General features: G+C 40.5%; 2 protein-coding genes and 1 pseudogene across 4 annotated transcripts in view; 1 reads left to right on the top strand and 2 right to left on the bottom strand.

Annotated features, from left to right (window-relative positions):
- Positions 1-24,184, top strand: part of ABRAXAS1 (abraxas 1, BRCA1 A complex subunit) — a 25,958-nt gene continuing 1,774 nt past the window's right edge. The window contains exons 1-9 of one of the 3 annotated variants that reach the window (XM_010358961.2): positions 1-196; positions 3,192-3,282; positions 7,576-7,612; positions 11,923-11,989; positions 13,823-14,016; positions 15,059-15,178; positions 16,667-16,751; positions 21,084-21,198; positions 21,784-23,694. In XM_010358961.2, coding sequence (XP_010357263.1) covers positions 110-196; positions 3,192-3,282; positions 7,576-7,612; positions 11,923-11,989; positions 13,823-14,016; positions 15,059-15,178; positions 16,667-16,751; positions 21,084-21,198; positions 21,784-22,217 — 1,230 coding nt within the window. In that variant the 5' untranslated portion in view covers positions 1-109 and the 3' untranslated portion in view covers positions 22,218-23,694. Of the gene's footprint in view, positions 197-3,191; positions 3,283-7,575; positions 7,613-11,922; positions 11,990-13,822; positions 14,017-15,058; positions 15,179-16,666; positions 16,752-21,083; positions 21,199-21,783; positions 23,695-24,184 lie in introns of those variants that run through there. The other 2 variants (XM_030916010.1, XM_030916021.1) reach the window with 2 other exon arrangements.
- On the bottom strand, positions 5,835-6,686 carry LOC104658835 (annotated as a pseudogene).
- Positions 22,392-24,184, bottom strand: part of MRPS18C (mitochondrial ribosomal protein S18C) — a 6,275-nt gene continuing 4,482 nt past the window's right edge. Inside the window, exons 5-6 of the mRNA XM_010358962.2 lie at positions 23,601-23,660; positions 22,392-23,512 (exon numbers count right to left, since the gene is read on the bottom strand). Coding sequence (XP_010357264.1) covers positions 23,436-23,512; positions 23,601-23,660 — 137 coding nt within the window. The 3' untranslated portion in view covers positions 22,392-23,435. The remainder of the gene's footprint in view (positions 23,513-23,600; positions 23,661-24,184) is intronic.

Below are 24,184 nucleotides of genomic sequence, written 5' to 3' on the forward strand. Positions count from 1 at the left end.
GCCGGCGCAGGCCCCGCCTCCTCGCTGGGCCCCGCCTCGCCGCCACCACGGGATCCGGGATCCGCTCACCCCGCCCTCGTCCTCTCGTGGAGCCTGAGGCGACCGTAGCATGGAGGGGGAGAGTACGTCGGCGGTGCTCTCGGGCTTTGTGCTCGGCGCACTCGCCTTCCAGCACCTCAACACGGACTCGGACACGGTGAGCCGAGGGACGGGGCGGGGTCCGGCGTGGCCTGGGAAGACCCCTGCGCGCGGCCTGCCTCGCGGCTGTTGCCCCGGTCCCCCGCCCGCTCCCCCGACGCCGCCGCGCCTCCTCCCTGCCGTCGCGGCTCTGCCTTCTCTCCCCCTCAGCGGTCCCTAAGGTGCCTCCTGCCCACGAAGTCTTCTCCAGCATTAGCCCTCCCTCTGCTATCCTCTGTTGATTTCCCTTTTCCGACCAGTGTCCCACACGCTCCCATCTTTCCTCGGCGCCCCTTTCGCTGTGGAAACTTGGGCGTGAAAAGATGGAAAGTTCACGGAGCGTCTTCCCGCTGCTCTGCGGAGCCTGCGGTAAACTTTCCGTTTCTCGCGACGTCCGACAGGCGTTTGCAAAGCCAGGCGGACTTTGTCATGCAGAGCAGCGCCTGTGCGTGTTTGTTGAGATAGTAGGATGGTAAGGGAATAAAAATAGATGTTAGTGGATGGAACAGCTTAATCTGGTATATCAGATATCTTTTTATTTGCGTTATTAAATTTGTAAAACAGTTTTGAAAAGTACGTTGCCTATTTTCTAAAAGTTCTATGAAATTAAAGAAACACTGTAAAACGTTGAGCTCGGAAGTAGTTAATGTCCTGTAGTACTTTCAGTAACTTGCAGAAAGAACATCTAAGCATCTAAAATAACCTCCCTGCTGTGTGGTACAGTTCGGAGAATACCATGCTGAACAATGCCTAGTAATTTCTGCTAAGTACATTTTAAGATAACACCTGTTTTACTCTCAAAATTGCCTTAATATAGACCGGGCGCGGTGGCTCACGCCTGTAATTCCAGCACTTTGGGAGGCGGAGGTGGGTGGATCACCTGAACCCACGAGTTGGAGACCATCCGGGACAACCTAGTGAGACCCGGTCTCTTGGAAATCTAAACATTACAAAATTGCTTTTTAGCACAATCCTAATAAAGGTTGGAATTGATATGTTTTATGTATACAATTTCAGATAACCTTACAAATTAATACCTAATAAAAACAAATATATGGCCATTTAAAATATATGTGTAGCTGTGGAAATTATTTTGGAATGTCTTTAGTGTAGATAGAGTGGGACCTTAATTCCTCGGTAGCTGAAAGGATTAGCCCTTGGGAAATACCTGGGTGCTAGGGAGGCCCCTGTTTCTCAGATCTTTTTCCTGAAGTCTTTAAAGGCTGGTTTTTCTGGGTAGTTGCACTTGGATTGCCCCTGCTCACCTTCCCTGAGTTCGTCTTTGGGAGTATCAAAATCAAGAACACTAGATTCTGGATATCCCCCCGTGTGATTCCAGTAAAGACTCACATTATGGAAATAATCCTTTTTTACTTTTAGGGGAAAACGTTATTAATTATTAAGAATATAAAATATTCCTGTAATCCCAGCAGTTTGGGAGGCGGAGGTAGGATCATTTAAGCCCGGGAGTTCAAGACCAGCCTGGGCAACGTAAGGAGACCTCATGTCTACAAAAAATTTTAAAAATTAGCCCGGTGTGGTGGCACATGCCTGTAGACCCAGCTACTTGGAAGGCTGAGGCAGGAGGATTGCTTTGAGCCCGGAAGGTCAAAGGAGCAGTGAGCAGTGATTGCACCACTGTACTCTAGCCTGGGTGATGACAGAGCTAGACCTTTTCTCAAAAAAAGAAGATATGAAATCTTCATTGTCAAGTACATTGGGTCTTTAAGTGTACCTAGAGAAACTGAATTCTCCAAAACTCAGATGAATTACCACGGGGGTGGCAGAATACAAGTAGTTTAAAAGAATTGGGCTCACAGCACTCCTTTTAGAAAGGAGACTCAAATTGAATTTTAATCTTTCATATTGTGCATGAGTTTTTTTTTTTTTTTTTTTTTTTTTTTGAGACGGAGTCTCGCTCTGTCGCCCAGGCTGGAGTGCAGTGGCCGGATCTCAGCTCACTGCAAGCTCCGCCTCCCGGGTTTACGCCATTCTCCTGCCTCAGCCTCCTGAGTAGCTGGGACTACAGGCGCCCGCCACCTCACCCGGCTAGTTTTTTTGTATTTTTTAGTAGAGACGGGGTTTCACGCTGTTAGCCAGGATGGTCTCGATCTCCTGACCTCGTGATCCGCCCGTCTCGGCCTCCCAAAGTGCTGGGATTACAGGCTTGAGCCACCGCGCCCGGCCTGTGCATGAGTTTTAATCAGAAAACACTAATCATGTCATTTCATACCTTAGAAGCTTTCTGTAACTCCCAGAAGCACATGTGGTTAAATCCAGAGTAGTCATTCAGGATGTCCCATTATTGGCTCGCTCTAATTTACCTTTGATTTCCTTCTGCTCCAAGGCATGGTGCTCTACTCATTCCTCGGTGTGTGCTCATTTCTGGCTTTTAAGTCTTGTATGCTTCCAAGTGTGCCGAGTTCTCCATGCTCTGCTTACACAAATACTGCCCACCGCTTTAGTCTAATCCGCACTTGCCTCCCCAGGGCCAACTCTTAATTATTTCAGGCCAGGCTAATCTCTCCCTTCCTCTCCTCTTTATTTCTACTTTTTTTCTTTTGAGGCAGAGTTTCACTCTATGGCCTGGGTTGGAGTGCAGTGGCATGATCACAGCTCACTGCAGCCTCAACCTCCTGGGTTCAGGTGATCCCAAGTAGCTGGGACTACAGGCATGTGCCACCATGCCTAATTTTTCTCGTATTTTTTGTACAAACGGAGTTTTACCCTGTTGCCCAGGCTAGTACTGAACTTCTGGGCTCAAACCATTTGCCCAGCTTAGCCTCCTAGTGCTAGGATTACAGGTGTGAGCCACCGTGCCTGGCCTCTTCTCATTTTTGTTTAACTCTTCATCTTTCCCAAGTAAACTAGAAGCATCTCAGATCTTTCATGTGCCCCCGACTGGTAGCACATACTTGTATACATAGTAAAATACTCAGAAAATACTGGTTAGTTAAGTGTCTGAACAGTAATTCTATCGGTGTATTCTATATACTGCCTCTTTATCTTCATAGGAAGGTTTTCTTCTTGGAGAAGTAAAAGGTGAAGCCAAGAATAGCATTACTGATTCCCAAATGGATGATGTTGAAGTTGTTTATACAATTGGTGAGTTATTTATTTCTCCTATGTTTGAGTCATTTGTGTCTCCCATATTTGATAGTGTATGCTGAAAGGGGTCAGCATAGTTATTGTTTTTAAATTAAGAAATATAGATGCTGGGCAAGGTGGCTCACACCTGTAATCCCAGCACTTTGGGAGGCCGAGGTGGATTACCTGAGGTCGGGAGTTGGAGACCAGCCTGGCCAACATGGTGAAACCCATCTCTACTAAAAATATAAAAATTAGCCAGGTGTAGTGGTGCATGCCTATAATCCCAGTTACTTGGGAGGCTGAGGCCGGAGAATTGCTTGAACCCGAGAGGCAGAAGTTGCAGTGAGCCAAGATCGTGCCACTGCACTCCAGCCTGGGCAACAGAGCGAGACTCTGTCTCAAAAAATAAAAATAAATTAAGAAATATATATTAATTTAAAAATAATTTAAAAGGATATGTTGCACTCATTTTGCAGTTAAAATTATGGCCATGGACTGGTCTAAAGTAAGAAATAGTATGAGAGTTAGGAAGCAGATAAGATTACTCCCAGGGAAACAAGGATGAAACACTTGCTATTTAGTTGGCAGGAAGATGGCCCAGCAATAGGAAGACCAAGGAAAAAGATAAAATGTTAAATGCTGCAGAAAAGTTGGAAGATGAGAACTGAGAAAAATGCAGTAATTGGATTATTAGATGACTGAAAATCCTCAGTAATTTCTGGAGTGTAATGGGGAAGAGACCACGCTACAAAGGGTTTGAAGGGTGGGTGGTAAAGATAGCTGGTGGCAGCTTTTCTGTCAGGGAAGAGCAGGGGAGAACCTTTAAAATGTATAGGGAAAAAAATGTTTAAAAGAAATAAAATGTATAGGGAGTTTTCTGATTGTCTAACATAGTTTTTCTCTATATGTGTATATATATTTTTAAACAAAATTGGTAGTGTACCTTATAAAAGGTTTGGCATAATATTGTGTCATGTTCACTTTCCAGTGTTGCATAATGCATAATCCTCTACAATATCATTTTTCTTTTTTTTTTTTTTTTGAGGCAGAGTCTCACTCTGTTTCCCAGCCTGGAGTGCAGTGGTGCGATCTCAGCTCACTGCAACCTCCGCCTCCCGGGTTCAAGCGATTCTCCTGCTTCAGCCTCCTGAGTATCTGGGATTACAGACGTGTGCCACCACGCCTGGCTAATTTTTTGTATTTTTATTAGAGACGAGGTTTCATCATGTCTCAAATTCCTACGCTCAAGCAGTCCTCCTGTCATGGCCTCCCAAAGTGTTGGGATTACAGGCATGAGCCACTGTACTGGGCCCGTCATTCTTTCTGCTGGCTGCATATATCCTATTGTATAGACATACCATAATTTATAATTTATTTAACTGTAAGAATGATTTTCTGTGTTTTTGTTAAACAGTATTACCATGAACATTTAGTATTGTACGTATCTTTGTGCCTTTGAGTGTATATTTGAAAGTCACATTCCTGGAGGTAGACTAGCTGATTGCCTTTTGGAAGACTTATGCCATTTTAGGCTTCTCCACAGTATATAAAAGTGCCTAGGTCCCCATACTCCTTATTTTTTTTGAAATGGAGTTTTGCTCTGTCGCCCAGGCTGGAGTGCAGTGGTAGGATCCCAGCTCACTGCAACCTCTGCTTCCCAGGTTCAAGTGATTCTCCCTGCCTCAGCCTCCCGAGTAGCTGGAATTACAGGCGACTGCCACCACACCCAGCTAATGTTTGTATTTTTAGTAGAGACAGGGTTTCACCATGTTGGCCAAGCTGGTCTCGAACTCCTGACCTCAGGTGATCCGCCCGCACTGGCCTCCCAAAGTGCTGGGATTACAGGCCTGAGCCACCATGCCTAGCCCCCATGCTCTTGCCAACACTAGATATTGTCAAATCTTTTAATCGTTGCCAATTTGATAAGTGAAAAAAATAGCATTTTAATTTGCATATCTTAGTTACAAAAGAGGTTAAGTATTTTTTCATACTTTTTACTTTTTTTCTTGGCCTTTTTATTTGAAAAGGAGAGGCCTATCCTATTCTTTGGCTGCATTTGTACTATTTTGCTTTTAGTAATTTGTAATCACATTACTTAAGGAAACTGGGCTTTTATCGTATGTTTTATACATATGCTAATGCAGTTTATAATTTTTTTTTCTGCCAATAAATACTTTAATGAGAAACGAGGTCTATAACATATATAGCAGTAACCACCCTGGCCTATGCCTTCTGCTCTAGCCCAAGTCTGGGGCTCAACCAATTACATTTAACCCACATTTGGAAAGCAGGCCATTTTCAGTGTCATCCATCAGTATCCATCTTCATAGAACATACCAATCAGAGGCTAGAGTCTCAATGTTAACACTTTCTCTCAGGGAAAAGTTAACATGGTAACCCAAACATATAAATAACTTTGAACCATCCTACTGTTCAGGAGGCCCTTAGGAGACCAACAGTTTGGTAAACACTTATAACTTTGCCAAAATACATTAGAACACCGGAAAAGGGAAAAGCAGTAGAAAGGCTGGCAGGGCTGGGCTCACGTATAATTCAGTCCTTAAGAGTTAAAGCCTCTTGAGTTGCTCATATGTAATTTAAAAAATAATGTTCCAGGGTCCAAGCTGAAGCCACTTTGGCCAAAATCCTTTATAGAGTGCAAAAAAGCCCTCACGTTTCCACGTCTTTAAAATACCATCCAAAGTACACTTACAGAGATCCACATATCCCACGATTGCCCTCTTGGTTCATCATACGAGTGCCTACCACATCACCTGGATTAGAGGCAAGAGCTCCAGCCAAACCACACGTAAAGCTGGAAACAAAGCACTTTAAAGTTGTGTCTTCCATCATTCCTGACAATATTAAATACTTCTTAGTAATATCATAGACTGGTAGCTCTACTCCCACAACGATGACAGCATGCTGAACAGTTGGAACCACACCCCTCCACAGACCCCTGGTGCCTTTCTGTTGGTATATATCAATGAAGCTGCCAATCATGTTCCCTTGGAACAAACTTCCTTGAGCCTGCATTCGAATCTTTAGAACATCGGTGGGATTGGCTATAGTGGAAAATATCACTCCTGACACCACCCCACAGATCATGTTAATTGAAAGAGTTTCATCTTCTAAACGTTCTACAAATAATTGCTTCAAGCTTTGGTAAATCCCAATTTTAATGGTGCCATATGATGCGTGTCTTCGCAAACAGAAGCAATTCCTGAATACAGAGCCAATACACCTTCCTCTTTGTAGATCCAAAACAAAGCATGAAACATCCGTCTATATTTTATTTCTTTGAAACGGATATCAATGCTTTGGCCTTGAACCTACCTGAAGTGTGTTTTGGTAAGGTCCATGGGGAAAGTTCCAAACTCAGCAATGATAGAGGCAAGGCCGCCATATACAATTCAGACCAGACATCTCATGGCTGTGGTACTTTGCTGCTGCCGCTCAGGCTCATCGGGCGACTAGGAAACTGAGGTTCCCACAGTCACAAATGCCACTGCAGTGCCAACCCGGAAGCATTGAAACCCTGTAGTTTGTAATTTTACTGTAGTTTTTTTTTGGGGGGGGGGGGTTCGAACACTTGAGTTTTAAAAGCAAGCCCTTTATAGCAATACAAGATTATTTTTTAAAAATTAAAAAATAAAAGCAAACCCTTAGAGCATATTTTTTTTCCCTAATTGAAATTAGTGTGCCGTCCAAAGTATCTAACATAGTTCTAGGCATTTGATTTAATTAAGCAAATGTTTACTGAGCAACTACATTGTGGTATTAGGTACAGTGCTAAGCTCTAAGGTATTTGCTCAAATTTAAATGTTGGATTATCACAGATGTTTAAACACGTAAAATCCAAGATCAACATATTATTCCATTGCTTTGGTTAAGAAGATTTTCATCATTTTAAATTCCTTTAACAGGTGATTTTATTAATTGGGTAAATTTAGAGTACAGCATTTTTAGAACTCAGTGAAAATGTGGCAACTTTGAATTTATCTTTTGTGTTGGACTTGTTAGATCATTATTTAGAGGAAATATAGCATTGTGGTTCCAGGCGAGGTTCTGGGTTTTGAACTCTGGCCCTGCCAGTGGATTGGGCAAGCCACTTGTCTCTCTTTGCCTGTTATATCATCTTTGAAAGGGGAATAATGATAGTATATGTCTCAGATTTGTTGTGAGGATAAAAATTAGATAATCAGTGGTAAAATACTTCCTGGCATGAGGTAAAGGCTCAATATGCAGTATTCAAATGATTGTGAATTGAATTAATGTAATCATAACTAAAAAATCCTTTTCTTCCAGACGTTCAGAAATATATTCCATGCTATCAGCTTTTTAGGTAAGTAGTAGTGCTAGTAAGTAAATGATCCATTGTGAAAATTACTCTCTGCAAGTGAAATAGTTTTTAAAACTAACAGATTATCTTAGTTATCACCTATACATGGTGGTACTGAGTAGAATGGAAAGTTTTTTTTAAGTAGCTGAAAAAAATCACTTGTGTATTGTCCACCCTAGTAGTTCTTTCTCTGTATTTATATTACTTTAAGCTGATCTCCATTACCTTTCCCAGGCACCAGTTTACCTTGAGAATTGCTTTTCCTTCTCACACCCAGTCACCTCATTGCATATTATAAACTCAGTAAATGAAGTGTTCTTATACATCAATAGCAGCCCTTTTTTCTACCCTTTTATGTCAGCATATTTTAGCAACTGGTTCCTCATTTATATTTTTTAGTGTTATCTTTTATCTGTTAGCTGGTCATGTTCTTTGTTTTTCTTTTTGAGACAGGGTCTCACTCTGTCACTCAGGCTGGAGTGCAGTGGCGTGAACACAACTCACTGTAGCCTTCATCTTCTGCGCTCAGGTGACCCTCTCCACCTCAGCCTCCCAAGTAGCTGGGACCACAGGCACCAGCCACCACACTCGGCTGATTTTTGTATTTTGGTAGAGACAGGGTTTTGTCATGTTGCTCAGGCTGGTCTCAAACTCCTGGGTTCAAGCCATCCTCCTTCCTTGGCTTCCCAAAGTACTGGGATTACAGGCGTGAGCCACTGCACTCAGCTGGTTATGTTCTTTAACCTGTTTCCTATTGCTTTTCTAGGATGAATGCTTGCACTCAGTCCTACAGATAGTCATAGTACTGTTAACTCTAATACATTGTGTATTTTTTAGCTTTTTATTGAGTATAGCATACACGTAGAAAAGTACACAAATAAATGAATTTTCACAAAGCAAACACATGTAATCATGTAACCGTAGCAATGTATAATTTTAATGAAATAGTTTTATGATTTATATAAACCATGCAAGAAAAATCAGCACAAACAGCCTGGGCAACGTGGTGAAACACTGTCTCCACTAAAAATACAAAAATTAGTCAGGAGTGATGGCATGCGTCTGTAGTCCCAGCTACTGGGGAGGCTGAGGCAGGAGGATCACTTGAACTCAGGAGACAGGCTGCAGTGAGCTGAGGTCATGCCACTGCACTCCAGCCTGGGTGACAGAGCAAGACGCTGTCTCCAAAAAAAAAAAAAGAAGATCAGCATAACTATCTTACAGACTACGTACTATACACATCTTTAAAGTTATGTAAGAATTACAGTGGAGCATATGGTTAAGGTGAGAAGTAACTGTAGGAGGAGAGCAGAAAAAAGGAGCTTAGCGTGGTCTTAAACTGCTATACCAAGAAAAGGTACAGCTTCTACACTGCCTTATGTGTAATGGATATGCAAAAATATTTGTTAGATAACTGAGGAACTCTTAGTGGAGACTCATAAGGATCTTCTGGACCAACAAAGGATTTAAAGGAGGAGCAAAAAGTGATTCAGTACCTTTTTCAACCACATTAATAATTAGACTAATTTAATAGAGGCTGAGACCTGAAGAAACCATCTATTTCAGTGATAAGAAACCAATGCCTGAGCCTTTTAGCTCTTACAGGATTAAAGCGAGGTAGAAAGGCATTAGGAGAGGCATGTGAAATACTTCTCATTCAGAGGGTAACTACATACTTCATTAAACAACACAATAATAGGCCTGAAAAGTTCATGATTTAACCAAGGCCACAGATCTAGTTAATGGCAGGGCAAAAATTAGAAGAATAAGGATTTCTTGAGCTCTAATCCAGCATCATACTATGCAGTTTCTTCCTCTTCCTGCTCTAATACAGAGGTTGCTAAAATAGAGCCCCATGATGTATTTTTATATGGCCCTCAATCTGAGACTGTTTACTACTTTTTTTTTTGGAGACAAGAGTCTTGCTCTGTCACCAGGCTGGAGTGCAGTGGTGCAATCTCGGCTCACTGCAACCTCTGCCTCCCAGGTGCAAGTGATTCTCCTACCTCAGCCTCCAAGTAGCTGGGACTATAGGCAGGTTCCATCACGCCTGGCTAATTTTTTTTGTATTTTTAGTAGAGACAAAGTTTCACCGTGTTGGCCAGGATGGTCTTGATCTTTTGACCTCGTGATCTGCCTGCCTCAGCCTCCCAAAGTGCTAGGATTACAGGTGTGAGACACCCACGCCTGGCCTTGTTTACTACATTTTTTAAGGGTTGTAAAAAAAAAAGGAGGAAAAATATGCAATAGAGACTGGATGTGGCTGTCAAAGCCTGAAATATTTTCTATACAATCCTTTTACAGAAAGTTTGTTAACCCTGCACTAAATACATTGTGATGCAGACTTTTCCACTGAAATGCACTGATTTGGTTACCTCAGAAATCTGGAGGAAATTACCTCGGAAATAGCCTACTGAAACTTAGTGTGTGGATGGATAGAGTTTTTTTTCTTTCTTTCTTTCTTTCTTTTTTTTTCAGACAAGGTCTCTGTTGCCCAGGCTGGAATGCAGTGCTCTGATCTCAGTTCACTGCAACCTCCCAACTCCCAGGTTCAAGCGATTCTCCTACTTCAGCCTCATGAGTAGCTGGGACCACAGGCGTGCACCGCCATGCCTGGGTTTTTTTTCTTTTTTGTATTTGTAGAGATGGGGGTTTGCCATGTTGGCCAGGCTGGTTTCAAACTCCTGACCTCAAGTGATCCACCCACCTCAGCCTCCCAAAGTGCTGGGATTATAGGCGTGAGCCACTGTGCCCGGCTTCTGAAACTTAAAACTTAAAGTCACTTTTTAAAAAATTATGCAGGTGGGTCACGCCTATAATTCCAGCACTTTGAAAGGTGAGGTGGCTGGATCACTTGAGCTCAGGGAGTTGAAGACCAGCCTGGGTAACATGGCGAAACTGCCTCTCTACAAAAAATACAAAACAATTAGCGGGGTGTGTTGGCGTGCCTGTAGTCCCAGTTTCTAGGGAGGGTGATGTGAAAGGATTGCTTGTGAGCCGAGATCCAGCCCAGGTGACAGAGCGAGACCGTGTCTCAAAAAAAATTATGCAGTTTGACATGAATTCTGCATGATATATCAGTTTCTACATAAAATGCCACCCCATTCATCTTCTCCCCAGAAACTTCACATAAACCTAGTGCTTCCACAGATGATGTGCACTGTTATCCTGTTGCTAATTTTACCCTAATATACTGTTTTATGCTCCGATTTGAGCTCAGAAGTGGACCATTCTAGGGAAATACAGGAATAAATTCTTGTATTTAGAGAATAGTTTCTTGTATTTTGATATTGGAATTGTAAGTAGGCAAATACTGAAAATACAACTAGATGACAGAGTCTGCTCTGTTGCCCAGGCTGCAGTGCAGTAGAGCCATCTCATCTCACTGCAAACTCTGCCTCCCAGGCTCAAGTGATCCTCCCACCTCGCTCCCTCTAGAAACTGGGGCTACAGGCACACACCATCACGCCCCAGCTAATTTTTTTATTTTTTTGTAGACAGGGTTTTGCCACATTGCCCAGGTTGGTCTTGAACTTCTGGGCTCGAGCCATCCACCCCCCTCAGCCTCCCAAAGTGCTGGGATTACAAGTGTGAGCCACTGCGCCCTGGCAAAAATTATTTATAAAGGATTTTGTATAACATATTTAACCATCATAGAAAATATTGTTGATCTTAATGAATGGTAAAAAGAAGAAAATATTATTTGCAGTCTCTGTTATTGGAAGGGAAAGAAAGCTGGAAGTAGAATCTTTTAGAATTATCTTTTAATTCTTCCTACATCTTGGATATTCCAACTCCTGAACTAAACCAAACAAAACCTATTCCCTTCCCCCAGCCCAAAAAACCCAGCTATCTCCTAAAATACATAGCTTTTGTAACCAGCAGTGAATAATAAATTGACCTTTTGTTATTGTGCTTCATTACTGGTTATACATTCTTTCGTATGTATCAATGTTGTAAAAAATATAAATGAGTAAACTGAATGAATTGTGAATCGGCTATGTGAACTTACATTTTAATACCTATATTTCATGGATAGTTTATTGTTTCAGGTTCAAAAAAAATGATTCCCAAAACTTGTCTCTTAAGTTACACCTTTTTCCTTTTCATTGCTTTATGGACTTTATGTTTCTACCACTTTAAGTCAGTTAATTTGAGAACTTTCTCTACTATTTGTTTTAGGACTTCATCTGACAGGCAAATAGGTATATGGGCTTTGGGTATTGGGTTAGGAATAACTAAAATTTAAAATACTAATAAAATTATTTATATTTTTAGCATATTTGAAATACCTTTAATTTTGGCTTTTACAGCTTTTATAATTCTTCAGGTGAAGTAAACGAGCAAGCACTGAAGAAAATATTATCAAATGTCAAAAAGGTATTCTCTAATTTATCTTTCCTTTTTTTGGTATTACTTGCATTGTTTTTGGTTCTTAAAAACACACAGTACTTTGGCAGAATTTTTAAGCAGTGTTTGACATCATGGTATCCTGTAAAGTAGGTAAGAAAAGGTTTGTTCTTCCCAGAAATTCAAAGTGGTTACTCTGAAAATAAAATTAAGTAATTAAAAATATTAATTTTGTTCTCATCCTTTGACTAATATAATTAACATTTATCTCTTTCTCTTGTGTTTCCACCATACCCCTTCCCGCTACCATTTATTCTGTGACCTAATCAGTTCTGTTATTTCACTTGGCTGTAGTTTTTTGGGTTTTTTTGCTTTGTTTTTTTGAGACGGAGTCTTGGCTGTGTCACCCAGGCTGTAGTGCAGTGGCATGATCTCGGCTTACTACAACCTCTGCCTCCTGTGTTCAAGCGATTCTCCTGCCTCAGCCTCCCGAGTAGCTGGGATTATAGGCAGCCGCCACCACACACCGTGCCTGGCCTCAGTTATTATTTTTGATAGATACTGCAGGGATGTTTCCTATATAGCACTGAATTTGGATCCTCTACAACGTACTTCGTGTTTGGTTAAAAGTTGTTGAATGATCAAAATGGATTTTTCCCCCAAACACAAAATTTTTTCAAGGCACTACTTTTTCTCTTAAAACTTTGATTTGAAAATAAAAATAGATTAATTGAAAGATGTTTCTTGGCTGGGCACGGTGACTCATGCCTTTAATCCCAATACTTTGGTTGGCTGAGGAGGGTGGAACACGAGGTCAGGAGTTCCAGACCAGCCTGACCAAGATGGTGAGTTCCAGACCAGCCTGACCAAGATGGTGAAACCCCGTCTCTACTAAAAATAGAAAAAAAAAAAAAAAAAAATAGCTGGGTGTGGTGGCGCCTGCCTGTAGTCCCAGCTACTCAGGAGGCAGAGGCAGGAGAATCAGTTGAACCCGGGAGGCAGAGGTTGCAGTGAGCTGAGATCATGCCATTGCACTCCAGCCTGGGCAACAGAGCCAGACTCTGTCTCAAAAAACAAAAAAAAAGATATTTCTTTCAAAAAATGTGTTTGGCTGAAAATGATTGTTTCCCTCCCCAATCAATTTGAGTATTTAAAAATGTACCTGTAAAAATGCCTTATTTTTAAAAACTAATTTTAATTTCCTCAATTTAAATGTGCAGATATAAAATTTAGTTGCTGAAACTCACAGGTCTCTAAGCAAAGTGGTTGGTTTTCTCTTTGTCTTAAGTAAAGGAGAATTATTTTCCGAGTTAAAAAAAGGTCTAGTAATATAAACACATTTGCTTAGTATGTTGTAGTTTACAAAACCCTTTAATCTGATCTTAATCTTGAAACCAATTTTGTCAGGTAGGTGATACCATTCCCATGTAAATTTTAGGTAAAAGCTGTAGGGTTCAGTTTAATTTATAACAAACCAAGTGTCCATACAGGCAATTAATTTGTTTTCAGGGAGTGATTGCCTTTTAAGTGAATCATTGGCATTGATATTTTTTTCATTTAAATTTTGACTAAAGATTAAGATTGCAAGATAGCAAATGCCATAAAAGAAACTATAGGAAGTCAAGAATTTACTTCTCCCTTTTAATCTCTATTGATCAAAATTATATGCTTTTAAATGAATGGAAAGTAAGTCAGTTTGTATATTTTTTTAAGCATATGATTAAGTGTATTCTTTGTTTATATATGCCCAAAATCTTTCTAAATATTAAGAAAACCATTTTAAGGTTGTTTATTTTATTTAATTATAGTAGTAAGACATATTGTAACTATTAAGATGTACATTCTTTTTTTTCTGTATTTCAGAATGTGGTAGGTTGGTACAAATTCCGTCGTCATTCAGATCAGATCATGACGTTTAGAGAGAGGCTGCTTCACAAGAACTTGCAGGAGCATTTTTCAAACCAAGACCTTGTTTTTCTGCTATTAACACCAAGTATAATAACAGAAAGCTGCTCTACTCATCGACTGGAACATTCCTTATATAAACCTCAAAAAGGGTAAATGTTGGCCAGTCACTGGCTGTATTAAACTAATAGAAAAATATATCTAGTGTTTAGTAGCTTTTGCAGCTTACAAAGTGTTCTCATATATTGTCGCATCAGATTGTCACAATAACCCTCAGAAGTAGATCTTACCATCTGTTACTTTATAGGTGGGAAAATAATGGTCAGATAAGGAAATTAGAAGCCCAGTGTGAGATGATGACTTGTATTCTGGCACTGAAGATTTGCTCTTATTTACTATTTAAGGTGGAAAAACCTTTATATTGATTGATAAAGGGTATAATTTAGAATTTAAGCCTAGATACTTGAGTAGCTTTTCTATAACTGAGCAAAGAAACAAAGTAGCTCTTGATGGTCCACTAAAATGAGTCTAACCAGGGACTCCCTACAGGTTGTATATAGTAAACTACATTTTCATGGAATATGAGAATTACGTTAAAAGAGTACCAACTAAGAATAATTTTATTGTTCATGGAAGATAGGGTAAATCTCAATGTTAATACTGCCTTATTTATACATGTACTAATCCAAGGAGCCATTAAACTGCTTTTCCACACCATTATACTAAGCACATTTCACAGCTTTACATGTCACCTGGGCCCAGTGTGGTGACTCACACCTGTAATCCCAGCACTTTGGGAGGCCAAGGGAGGAGGATCACTGAGCAACAAAAGGAGACCTCATCTCTACAAAAAACTTAAAAATTAGTCGGGTGTGGTAATGGGCACCTGTAGTCCCAGCTACTTGGGAGGCTGACACAAGAGGATTGCTTGAGCCTGGGAGGTTGAAGCTGCATTATTGAGCCATGATTGCACCACTCCATTGCAGCCTGGGAGACAGAGTGAGACCCTGTCTCAAAACAAAAAAACAAAAAAAACAGTTGTCTCAAGTCAGTAAATTCTATTTTGGATAAGCAGTAAAAAATGGATTTTGGGGAGCATATTTTTTAAATCTTGTAGGGGATAAGTAGTCTATTCCAGCAGGTAGATACTAATCTTTCTTTTCATTCTAAATTTATAAAGTTTTATTTTGTCAGACTTTTTCACAGGGTACCTTTAGTGGTTGCCAATCTGGGCATGTCTGAACAACTAGGTTATAAAACTGTATCAGGTTCCTGTATGTCCACTGGTTTTAGCCGAGCAGTACAAACACACAGGTAAGATTCAACTGCTTTCTCACAAAACTTCTATTCACCTTTGAAATTAATTTTCTTATTTCTCAAACAACAGCAGAATAAAAACGAAAGGGAAAACTAATCCATTACTCAAGTAAACTAGGCTGTTTTTACCTTCCTCATCCCCTCCTGTTAGTGCTTGTCTACTTACAAGATACAAAAAAGGTGGTGGTTAGTCCAGGCATGGTGGCTCACACCTGCAATCCTAGCACTTTGGGAGGCTGAGGCAGGAGGATCTCTTGAGCTCAGGAGTTGGAGACTAGCCTGGGCAACACAGCAAAACCCCATCTCTACAAAAGAAATTAAAAAAAAAAAAGTACTGGGAGGAGCTTGTTGCATATCCTGTAAATTTTAGCATATCTATTCTAGGTGAGAATAAGTATATAGCCTAAAAATTATAATTTTCTAAGGTAGTGGTTCCGATTAAAGGCTTCGAAATTAGATATTTGTAAAAATTAGACTTTAGCCAAGACTCACTCATACTATAGGCTGCTTAGATATAACTTTCTTTGTGGCCATTAAGGAAGTAATGTCAAAAACAGCAACACTGGTAGTATAGGACACCTACTAGAGTGTAAACTTTGAGATTAAGGGGTTAGGTTTTACTTACTTTTGTGTCCCCACAGTGCTACCAGTTTGAAAACTGAATACCATATTTCTTTGATTCTGAGGTGTACATTTTCCTGTTTTTTTTTTTTTTTTTTTTTTTTTTTGAGACGGAGTTTTGCTCTTGTTGCCCAGGCTGGGGTGTAATGGCATGATTTCAGCTCACTGCAGTCTCTATCTCCCAGGTTCAAGCGATTCTCCTGCCTCAGCCTCCTGAGTAGTGGGATTACAGGCATGCACCACTATGCCCGGCTAATTTTGTGTTTTTTTAGTAGAGATGGGGTTTCTCTGTGTTGGTCAGGCTGGTCTCAAACTCCCGACCTCAGGTGATCCGCCCGCCTCGGCCTTCCAAAGTGTTGGGATTACAGGCGTGAGCCACCACACCTGGTGAGATGCACATTTTTCATATTTATCTCTGACACTGGGATGTCTTACGAGTCATGCCTTCTTAGAATTACTTTTTTCCTTATTTCATGGATAATAAAATAATGATCTCTTTCAAGTAAAGGTAACTTGAATTCAGTAAAATATTTAAAAAATTGACTCCGGTTCCCATTGCCAATAGAGACCTTTTTTCCTTCCTTCAATTTTTATCTATTTTTATGCAATCTTCCCCCATCCCCTGCCCATCCTTGCTTTTTTGGGAGACCTGTCAATAGTACTTAGGAGGCTAAAATGTTTGCTAATATGAAGATCAATGAAGTAGGTTTTGTGGTTGGTTTTTCTGCATACATATAGATTGACAAAATTATGGTTCCTACAAAACCAGTAAAAAGAATCTTCCATTGCTCCTTGACAGTAAGTTTTTCACCTTATTAAAATGAGTTTTGTGTATTTGCCTGAGGAAATGGTAATTTTTTACAGCTCTAAATTTTTTGAAGAAGATGGATCCTTAAAGGAGGTACATAAGATAAATGAAATGTATGCTTCATTACAAGGGGAATTAAAGGTAAGTTAACATATCAAACACTTCAACCACTTCTAGATAGAGTTCATATCAAGTTAATGACTGACATTTTTTAGGGATAACCTGACATCTTGATTAGATTTATACAGTTATGTGTTGCTTAATGAGGGCTATACCTTCTGATAAATGTGTCATTAGGCAATTTCATCATTGTGCAAACATATACTTACACAAACCTATATGTATTTTTACTTTTTAGTTTTCACAGGGAAAACCAAATGTCCCCAAATTATTAAGTATCAATCATTTCCCCTATTTGATCTGTAATGCCAATATCACGTGCTGTATATCAGCTTTCTATATGTGCTCCAGTATAATCTTGTGAGACCCCATCATAGATGCTGTCCCTTGTTGAACAAGATGTTGTTATTCCTTTAGCTTCATTGACTGAGATGTATTTCTTTAGCTGTAGTAACAAAGACTGCAATCTCAGTGGCTTACAACAACCATGGTGTGGTCTTGCTCACATTATATCTTGGCTGTAGCTCTATTCCTTTTCTGAATGTCACCTTCATCCAGGATCCAGGCTGAAGGAGCAGCCCTTATTTGGGACATGTTCTCATGGCATAAGGCAAACAGTAAGAAAGCTAGTAGAGCCAGGCGTAGTGGCTGACGCTTGTAATCCCAGCACTTTGGGAGGCCGAGGCAGGCAGATCACGAGGTCAGGAGATCGAGAGCATCCTGGCTAACACGGTGAAACCCTGTCTCTATTAAAAATACAAAAAAAAATTAACCAGGCATGGTGGCAGGCACCTGTAGTCCCAGCTACTCGGGAGGCTGAGGCAGGAGAATGGTGTGAACCCGGGAGGTGGAGCTTGCAGTGAGCCAAGATCGTGCCACTGCACTCCAGCCTGGGTGATAGAGCGAGACTCTGTCTCAAAAAAAAAAAAAAAAAAAAAAAAAGCTAATGGAAATTCACAACAGCTCTGAAAACTTTGCTTAAAATGGCCATGTCACTTCCACTCACATTTCATTGACGTGAACACATCACATAGTAATAGGCAGGGATATATAATCCTTCTTACAGAATAGGGAAGTATATTTGATAACAGTATATACTTCCCTCTACTTCATGTGTCAGTTCTACTTCATGTGTCAGTTCAGGTCTTTTGAGAACTAGATGTCAAGATGGGATTATAAGTGCAGGAGATTTACTGAATCTGAGAAGGATAAAGAAGAGGAAGCAGTAACAGGCATGAAGAGCCTTCAGACAACACTGCAAGTCTGACCCCTGCAAAAGGAGAGGGGGTAAGAGGACAAGCGGTTAGGAAGAGCCTTGGACTGCAGTGCTATTTTAAGGAAGTTCCACTAGGCTGGTGGGGAGTGTTTGAGCAAAGTTGCCCAAAAGTTGTTCCATAGGCATGGACTTGCACTAATACCTGCACTGTGCTTAGTCATTGGCTAGGAACAGCCCAGGGGAAGTGTGGCTTAAGAGCAGACACACTGGTAGATCCACAGCTGGGGCTGTTAAGTCAACTATGCTTTCCCCAGTTGGAGATCTTAGTAAGGAGTATATTTCCATGGCCACCATACTCATCAGTAGAGCACACTAACAGAAAAGCAGTTAAAATATTTTGATTCATATTACACTACTTTTTTCATATAAAACAGGAATTTTAGATGGTAAAAACATCCAGAATCTCACCCTTTTATTATTACCCAGGCTGGAGTGCAATGGCATGATCTCAGCTCACTACAGCCGCCACCTCTTGGGCTCAAGTGATCCTCCTCTCTCAGCCTCCAGAGTAGCTGAGACCACAGGTGTGCACCACTATGCCCAGCTTTTTTTGTATTTTGTGTAGAGACAGGGTTTCACCATGTTCCCAGGCTGGTCTCCAACCCCTGAGCTCAAGCAAGCCACCCTCCTTGGCCTCGCAAGGTACTGAAGTACTGGGATTACAGGTGTGAGCCACCACATCTAGCCTGAACTCTCACCATTTTAACATAACTATTTTCACTCTGCCATGTGCTCCAGTTTTTCCTTAATATATGTATACTTTGATATAGTTGACAGTCACAGTGACATAAATTTGTGTCATGATTTTTAAAAAATTTGATACATCAAACATTGTTCCTGTTGCTACATATTCTTCAGTTGTTTTGTTTTTGCATTTTTTTTTTTTGTTTTTTTTGAGGTGGAGTCTCAGTATGTCGCCCGGACTGGAGTGCAATGGCGCGATCTTGGCTCATTGCAACCTCTGCCTCCCAGGTTCAAGTGATTTTCCTGCCCCATCTTCCCAAGTAGCTGAGATTACACACACCCACCACTATGCCAGGCTAATTTTTGTATTTTTAGTAGAGACGGGGTTTTGCCATGTTGCCTGGGCTGGTCTCGAACCCCAGACCTCAGGTGATCCACCTGCCTCGGCCTCCCAGAGTACACAGGTGTAAGCCACCACACCCAGCCTCTTTATTTTTAATGGCAGTATATTTCATAGAGCAATGTTAGGGAAAAATATCAACTTGGGCGAAAATAGGGAATGTAACGTAGAGTTATATCATAACAACTGTAGGCAGAAAGCAGCTGAACTTTAGGAAGGAATTGGAACCAGGAGCTAGAAAGCCAACAGAACTTTCTCTGTCTGCACATTGTTATCCTTCCAGACCTTTTTGTTTCTTCATCCACCGGCAGACCAGAAAACAGCCAACCTATAGCTCCTGCATTTAGATGTCTTCTAGAGCATAAGATTTGCCAATTGGCTATGTAATACCTCCAGATTGCCAGGCAAGAATCTAATTGGTTCTGTTTGGGTCAGCTCGGGTGAAAGGTGGGTACAGGGATAACTGGCAAACTCTCATGTCAGGGCAAAACGGTTGTAAAAAGTAGGCTTGGCAGACATCCTAAAAAGTGTCCACTAAAACTGGCAAAACAACTATTAGCCTACAGTTGGAAATTAGTTTTTTTTTTTGGAGACGGAGTCTCGCTCTGTCGCCCGGGCTGGAGTGCAGTGGCCAGATCTCAGCTCACTGCAAGTTCTGCCTCCCGGGTTTACGCCATTCTCCTGCCTCAGCCTCCCGAGCAGCTGGGACTACAGGTGCCTGCCACCTCGCCCGGCTGGTTTTTTGTATTTTTTAGTAGAGGCGGGGTTTCACTGGGTTAGCCAGGATGGTCTCGATCTCCTGACCTCATGATCCGCCCAAAGTGCTGGGATTACAGGCGTGAGCCACCGCACCCAGCTAGTTTTTTTTTTTTTTTAATGTTCTCCCCTCCCCCAGTTGTTTTATGTTATACTAAGAAACATCATCTTTTTTTTTTTTTTAATGTTCTCCCCTCCCCCAGTTGTTTTATGTTATACTAAGAAACATCATCTTGGCCGGGCACGGTGCCTCGCGCCTGTAATCCCAGCTGTCAGGGAGGCAGAGGCAGGAGGATAGCTTGAGCCCAGGAGTTCGAGACCTGCCTGGGTAATATAGCGAGACCCCGTTCTCCACAAAAAGGAAAAAAAAAAAAAAAAGAAACATCATCTTATATTTTTGTTGTTATTAAGATATATTCCCAAATGGAATTATGGCATCAAAAGTTACTGGTATTCGTACTTTTAAAACTAAAGACACACAGAACTCATCTGCTTTTCAAAAGTAGTGTCTCTTACAGGAAAAACTCTGCAATAGTATCCTTTCATAATAGTAAAAGTCACTTTGTTTTCACTTACTGTGAGTTTCTTAGTGTTAAATGTATGCAGTAACTCTGCATCTGTATTTTTTGTTTCAAAGTTTTTTTTTTTGTTTGAGACAGGGTCTCACTGTATCGCCCAGGCTGGAGTATAGTGGTGCGATTTCGGCTCACTGTAACCTCTGTTTCCTGGGCTCAAGCTTAATTCACGTGCCTCAGCCTCCCGAGTAGCTGGGACTACAGGCATGCATCACCACACCTGGATAATTTTTTATATTTTTAGTAGAGACGGGGTTTCACCATGTTGCCCAGGCTGGTCTCAAACTCCTGAGCTCAGGTAGTCTGCCCGCCTCACCCTCCCAAAGTGCTAGGATTACAGGTGTGAGCCACCGCAACCCGGCCCATGAGTTCATATTTCAGTTTATTTCTGTGTATTTTCAGTGAAATTAACTGGCATGATAAAAACTGTATAAATGAGAAGTTACTACCTCTGAAAAAGCATTTTATAACCTATAAGGCTTATTTATAACCTACAAGTGCTTGTTACTGAGGTCCTCCAGAAAATAAATAAAATGTATATAAAAGGCAAATAGTTTTGGGTATTATATACCACCAATGATTTTATATTATTTGTGAATCCAGACTAATTAGTACAGAGCTTGAAATCGCAACCTATGCCCTTATATTATTTTATTTTGCAGAGTATATGCAAAAAGGTAGAAGACAGTGAACAAGCAGTAGATAAACTAGTAAAGGATGTAAACAGATTAAAACGAGAAATTGAGAAAAGGAGACGAGCACAGATTCAGGCAGCACGTAAGTAAACAACACATCTCTACTTTCTGTGCTAAAATTTTTTATTTTTTATTTTTTTTTGAGATGGAGTGTCACTCTGTCACCCAGGTTGGAGTGCAGTGGTGTGATCTCAGCTCACTGCAACCTCTGTCTCCTGGGTTCAAGCGATTCTTCTGCCTCCGCCTCCCAAAAAGCTGGGATTCCAGGTGCCTGCCACCATGCCTAGCTAATTTTTTGTATTTTTAATAGAGACAGGGTTTCACCATGTTGGCCAGGCTGATCTTCAACTGCTGACCTCAAGTGATCCACCCACCTCAGCCTCCCAAAGTGCTGGGATTATAGGCGTGAGCCACTAGGCTCGGCCCTTCCTATGCTTTTAAAGAACATAATACTACAGTAGCTATATTGCTGACATGAAAGAACACAACTTGAATTTTGTCTTAGAATACTGTGGCATATAAATTAGAATTCAGAATTATGTATGTTATTCTTACTTTAGATAATAAAACTGTTAAAAATCTTCTTGACTTAGTTTTACTTACAAATAATTATAAAAGCTTTGTAGAAGAAATGTTGAATGTTGAACTGTTACTCTATTTTGTTTAGGAGAGAAGAACATCCAAAAAGACCCTCAGGAGAATATTTTTCTTTGTCAAGCATTACGGACCTTTTTTCCAAATTCTGAATTTCTTCATTCATGTGTTATGTCTTTAAAAAGTAGACATGTTTCTAAAAGTAGCTGTAACATCAGCCACCACCTCGATGTAGTAGACAATCTGACCTTAATGGTAGAACACACTGACATTCCTGAAGCTAGTTCAGCTAGTACACCACAAATCATTAAGCATAAAGCCTTAGACTTAGATGACAGATGGCAATTCAAAAGATCACGGTTGTTAGATACACAAGATAAACGATCTAAAACAGATACTGATAGTAGTAACCAAGATAAAGCGTCCAAAATGAGCAGCCCAGAAACGGATGAAGAAATTGAGAAGATGAAAGGTTTTGGTGAATATTCACGGTCTCCTACATTTTGATCCTTTTAACCTTAAAAGGAGATTTTTTTTTTTATTTGGCTGATGGGTAAAGCCAAACATTTCTATTGTTTTTACTATGTTGAGCTACTTGCAGTAAGTTCGTTTGTTTTTACTGTGTTCACCTGTTTGCAGTAGTACACAGATAAGTCTTAGTGCATTTATTTCACAAAGTGCTTTTTCAAACATGAGATGCTTTTATTTCCAAACCTTTTTTTCACCTTTCACTAAGTTGTTGAGGGGAAGACTTACACAGAAACATTCTTTAGAATTGGAAAAGTGAGACTAGGCACAGTGGCTCACACCTGTAATCCCAGCACTTAGGGAAGACAAGGCAGGAGGATTGACGCCAGGAGTTAGAGACCAGCCTGGGCAACGTATTGAGACCCATCTCTATTAAAAAAGAAAAATATTGGAAAAGCAAGAATAGCCTTATTTTCACAATATGGAAGGAAATTTATATGAAAAAGGTACGTTATGGCTAGAGTTGCCAGATAAAATGCTGGATACCATGCAATAAATTTGCAAAACATCATCTAAAATTTAAATTTGTCCTACATTTGTACTTGCTAAATCTGGCAGCCTTAATTACTACACAACTATAATGCAACACAAACCTCTCCCCTAGAGTCCCCTGCACGAAATTTAGCAAATCCATCATTTTGAATACAGTACAAGCCTGGTAATCCAGTGTATTTGGGATAGGCCAGTGGAACTCAGAATTGATACATATATACATACATGTCTATCATATTCAATGTCTATTAGGTGTAAATCATCTTTATGTAAAAGACAATACTGGTTTGAGGATAGACTTGTTTAGGAATATTTTGTCCTCCTGTGACAACACCACTATCCATCCCAATGTAACATTTCTACAAAGGGAAGATACTTTAACCAGGCATACTTACATTTGCTAGTTGAAAAATCATTCTGAGCAGTTTTAATTCCATTCAATTGAATGGATTATTGTATGAGCTATTTGGGGATCAGATACAAATGAAAATCACACAGAACCACTTTTATTCAACATATGTAAAATGTGATGAGTGTTAACATTTTAAATAAGCAATCTGCTTAATGGACATTGGTATGAAGGGAACTGTCATTCTTTACCTCATTCCTCAAACACTTTTCTATCCAAAGTTTGGTTTGAGTCAATATTGGCATCATACAACCACTTACTGTAAAATAAGTTTATTGGTGGAAACGTGATATAATTTATTCTCTATATCTGATGTTACAAACTTTAGGGTCCTTGAGATATGCAGGATCCTTGTATGTAACTGGCATGAACCCTGTAAAGAGATAATTAAAGTTCTTGACAAAACATAATGAGCAAAACTTCAGCTAGCTCAATTCAGTTGTTGAGGTGTTCTTTCTTACCCAGTATTTGAGCTCTCTTAATTGCTTTTGTGATTTCTTTCTGTTTCTTCCCACAAAGACCTGTAAAATAAAAAGCTTTCTTATTCATAAAAAATGTCAATATTTAAAGTTTGCAATTTTTTTTTTTTGAGACAGTCTCGCTGGAGTAGTGAGGCGCACCCTTGCCTCACTGCAACCTCCGCCACCCAGGCTCAAGCAATTATCTTGCCTCAGCCTCCTCAGTAACTGGGATTACAGGTGTGCACCACCACACCCGGCTAATTTTTTTGTATTTGTAATAGAGACAGGGTTTCAGCATACTGGCCAGGCTGGTCCTGAACTCCTCACCTCAGGTGATCCGCCCACCTCAGCCTCCCAAAGTGCTGGGATTACAGGCGTGAACCACCACACCCAGGCTCAACAAGTTTTTAAGTCAAGGGTTGGTAAATCATTTTTGTCAAGGGCCAGAATAATAATATTCTAGGATTTCTGGGCCATATAGTCTCCATCACCACCACTCAACTCTGCTGTTGTAGCTTGAAAACCACCATATGGCACTATGTAAACAAAACTACAAAAACAAGTGGGGTTGGGCACAGTGGCTC

Source organism: Rhinopithecus roxellana, chromosome 2, assembly GCF_007565055.1.
Source record: "Rhinopithecus roxellana isolate Shanxi Qingling chromosome 2, ASM756505v1, whole genome shotgun sequence".
NCBI classification, from domain to species: Eukaryota; Metazoa; Chordata; class Mammalia; order Primates; family Cercopithecidae; genus Rhinopithecus; species Rhinopithecus roxellana.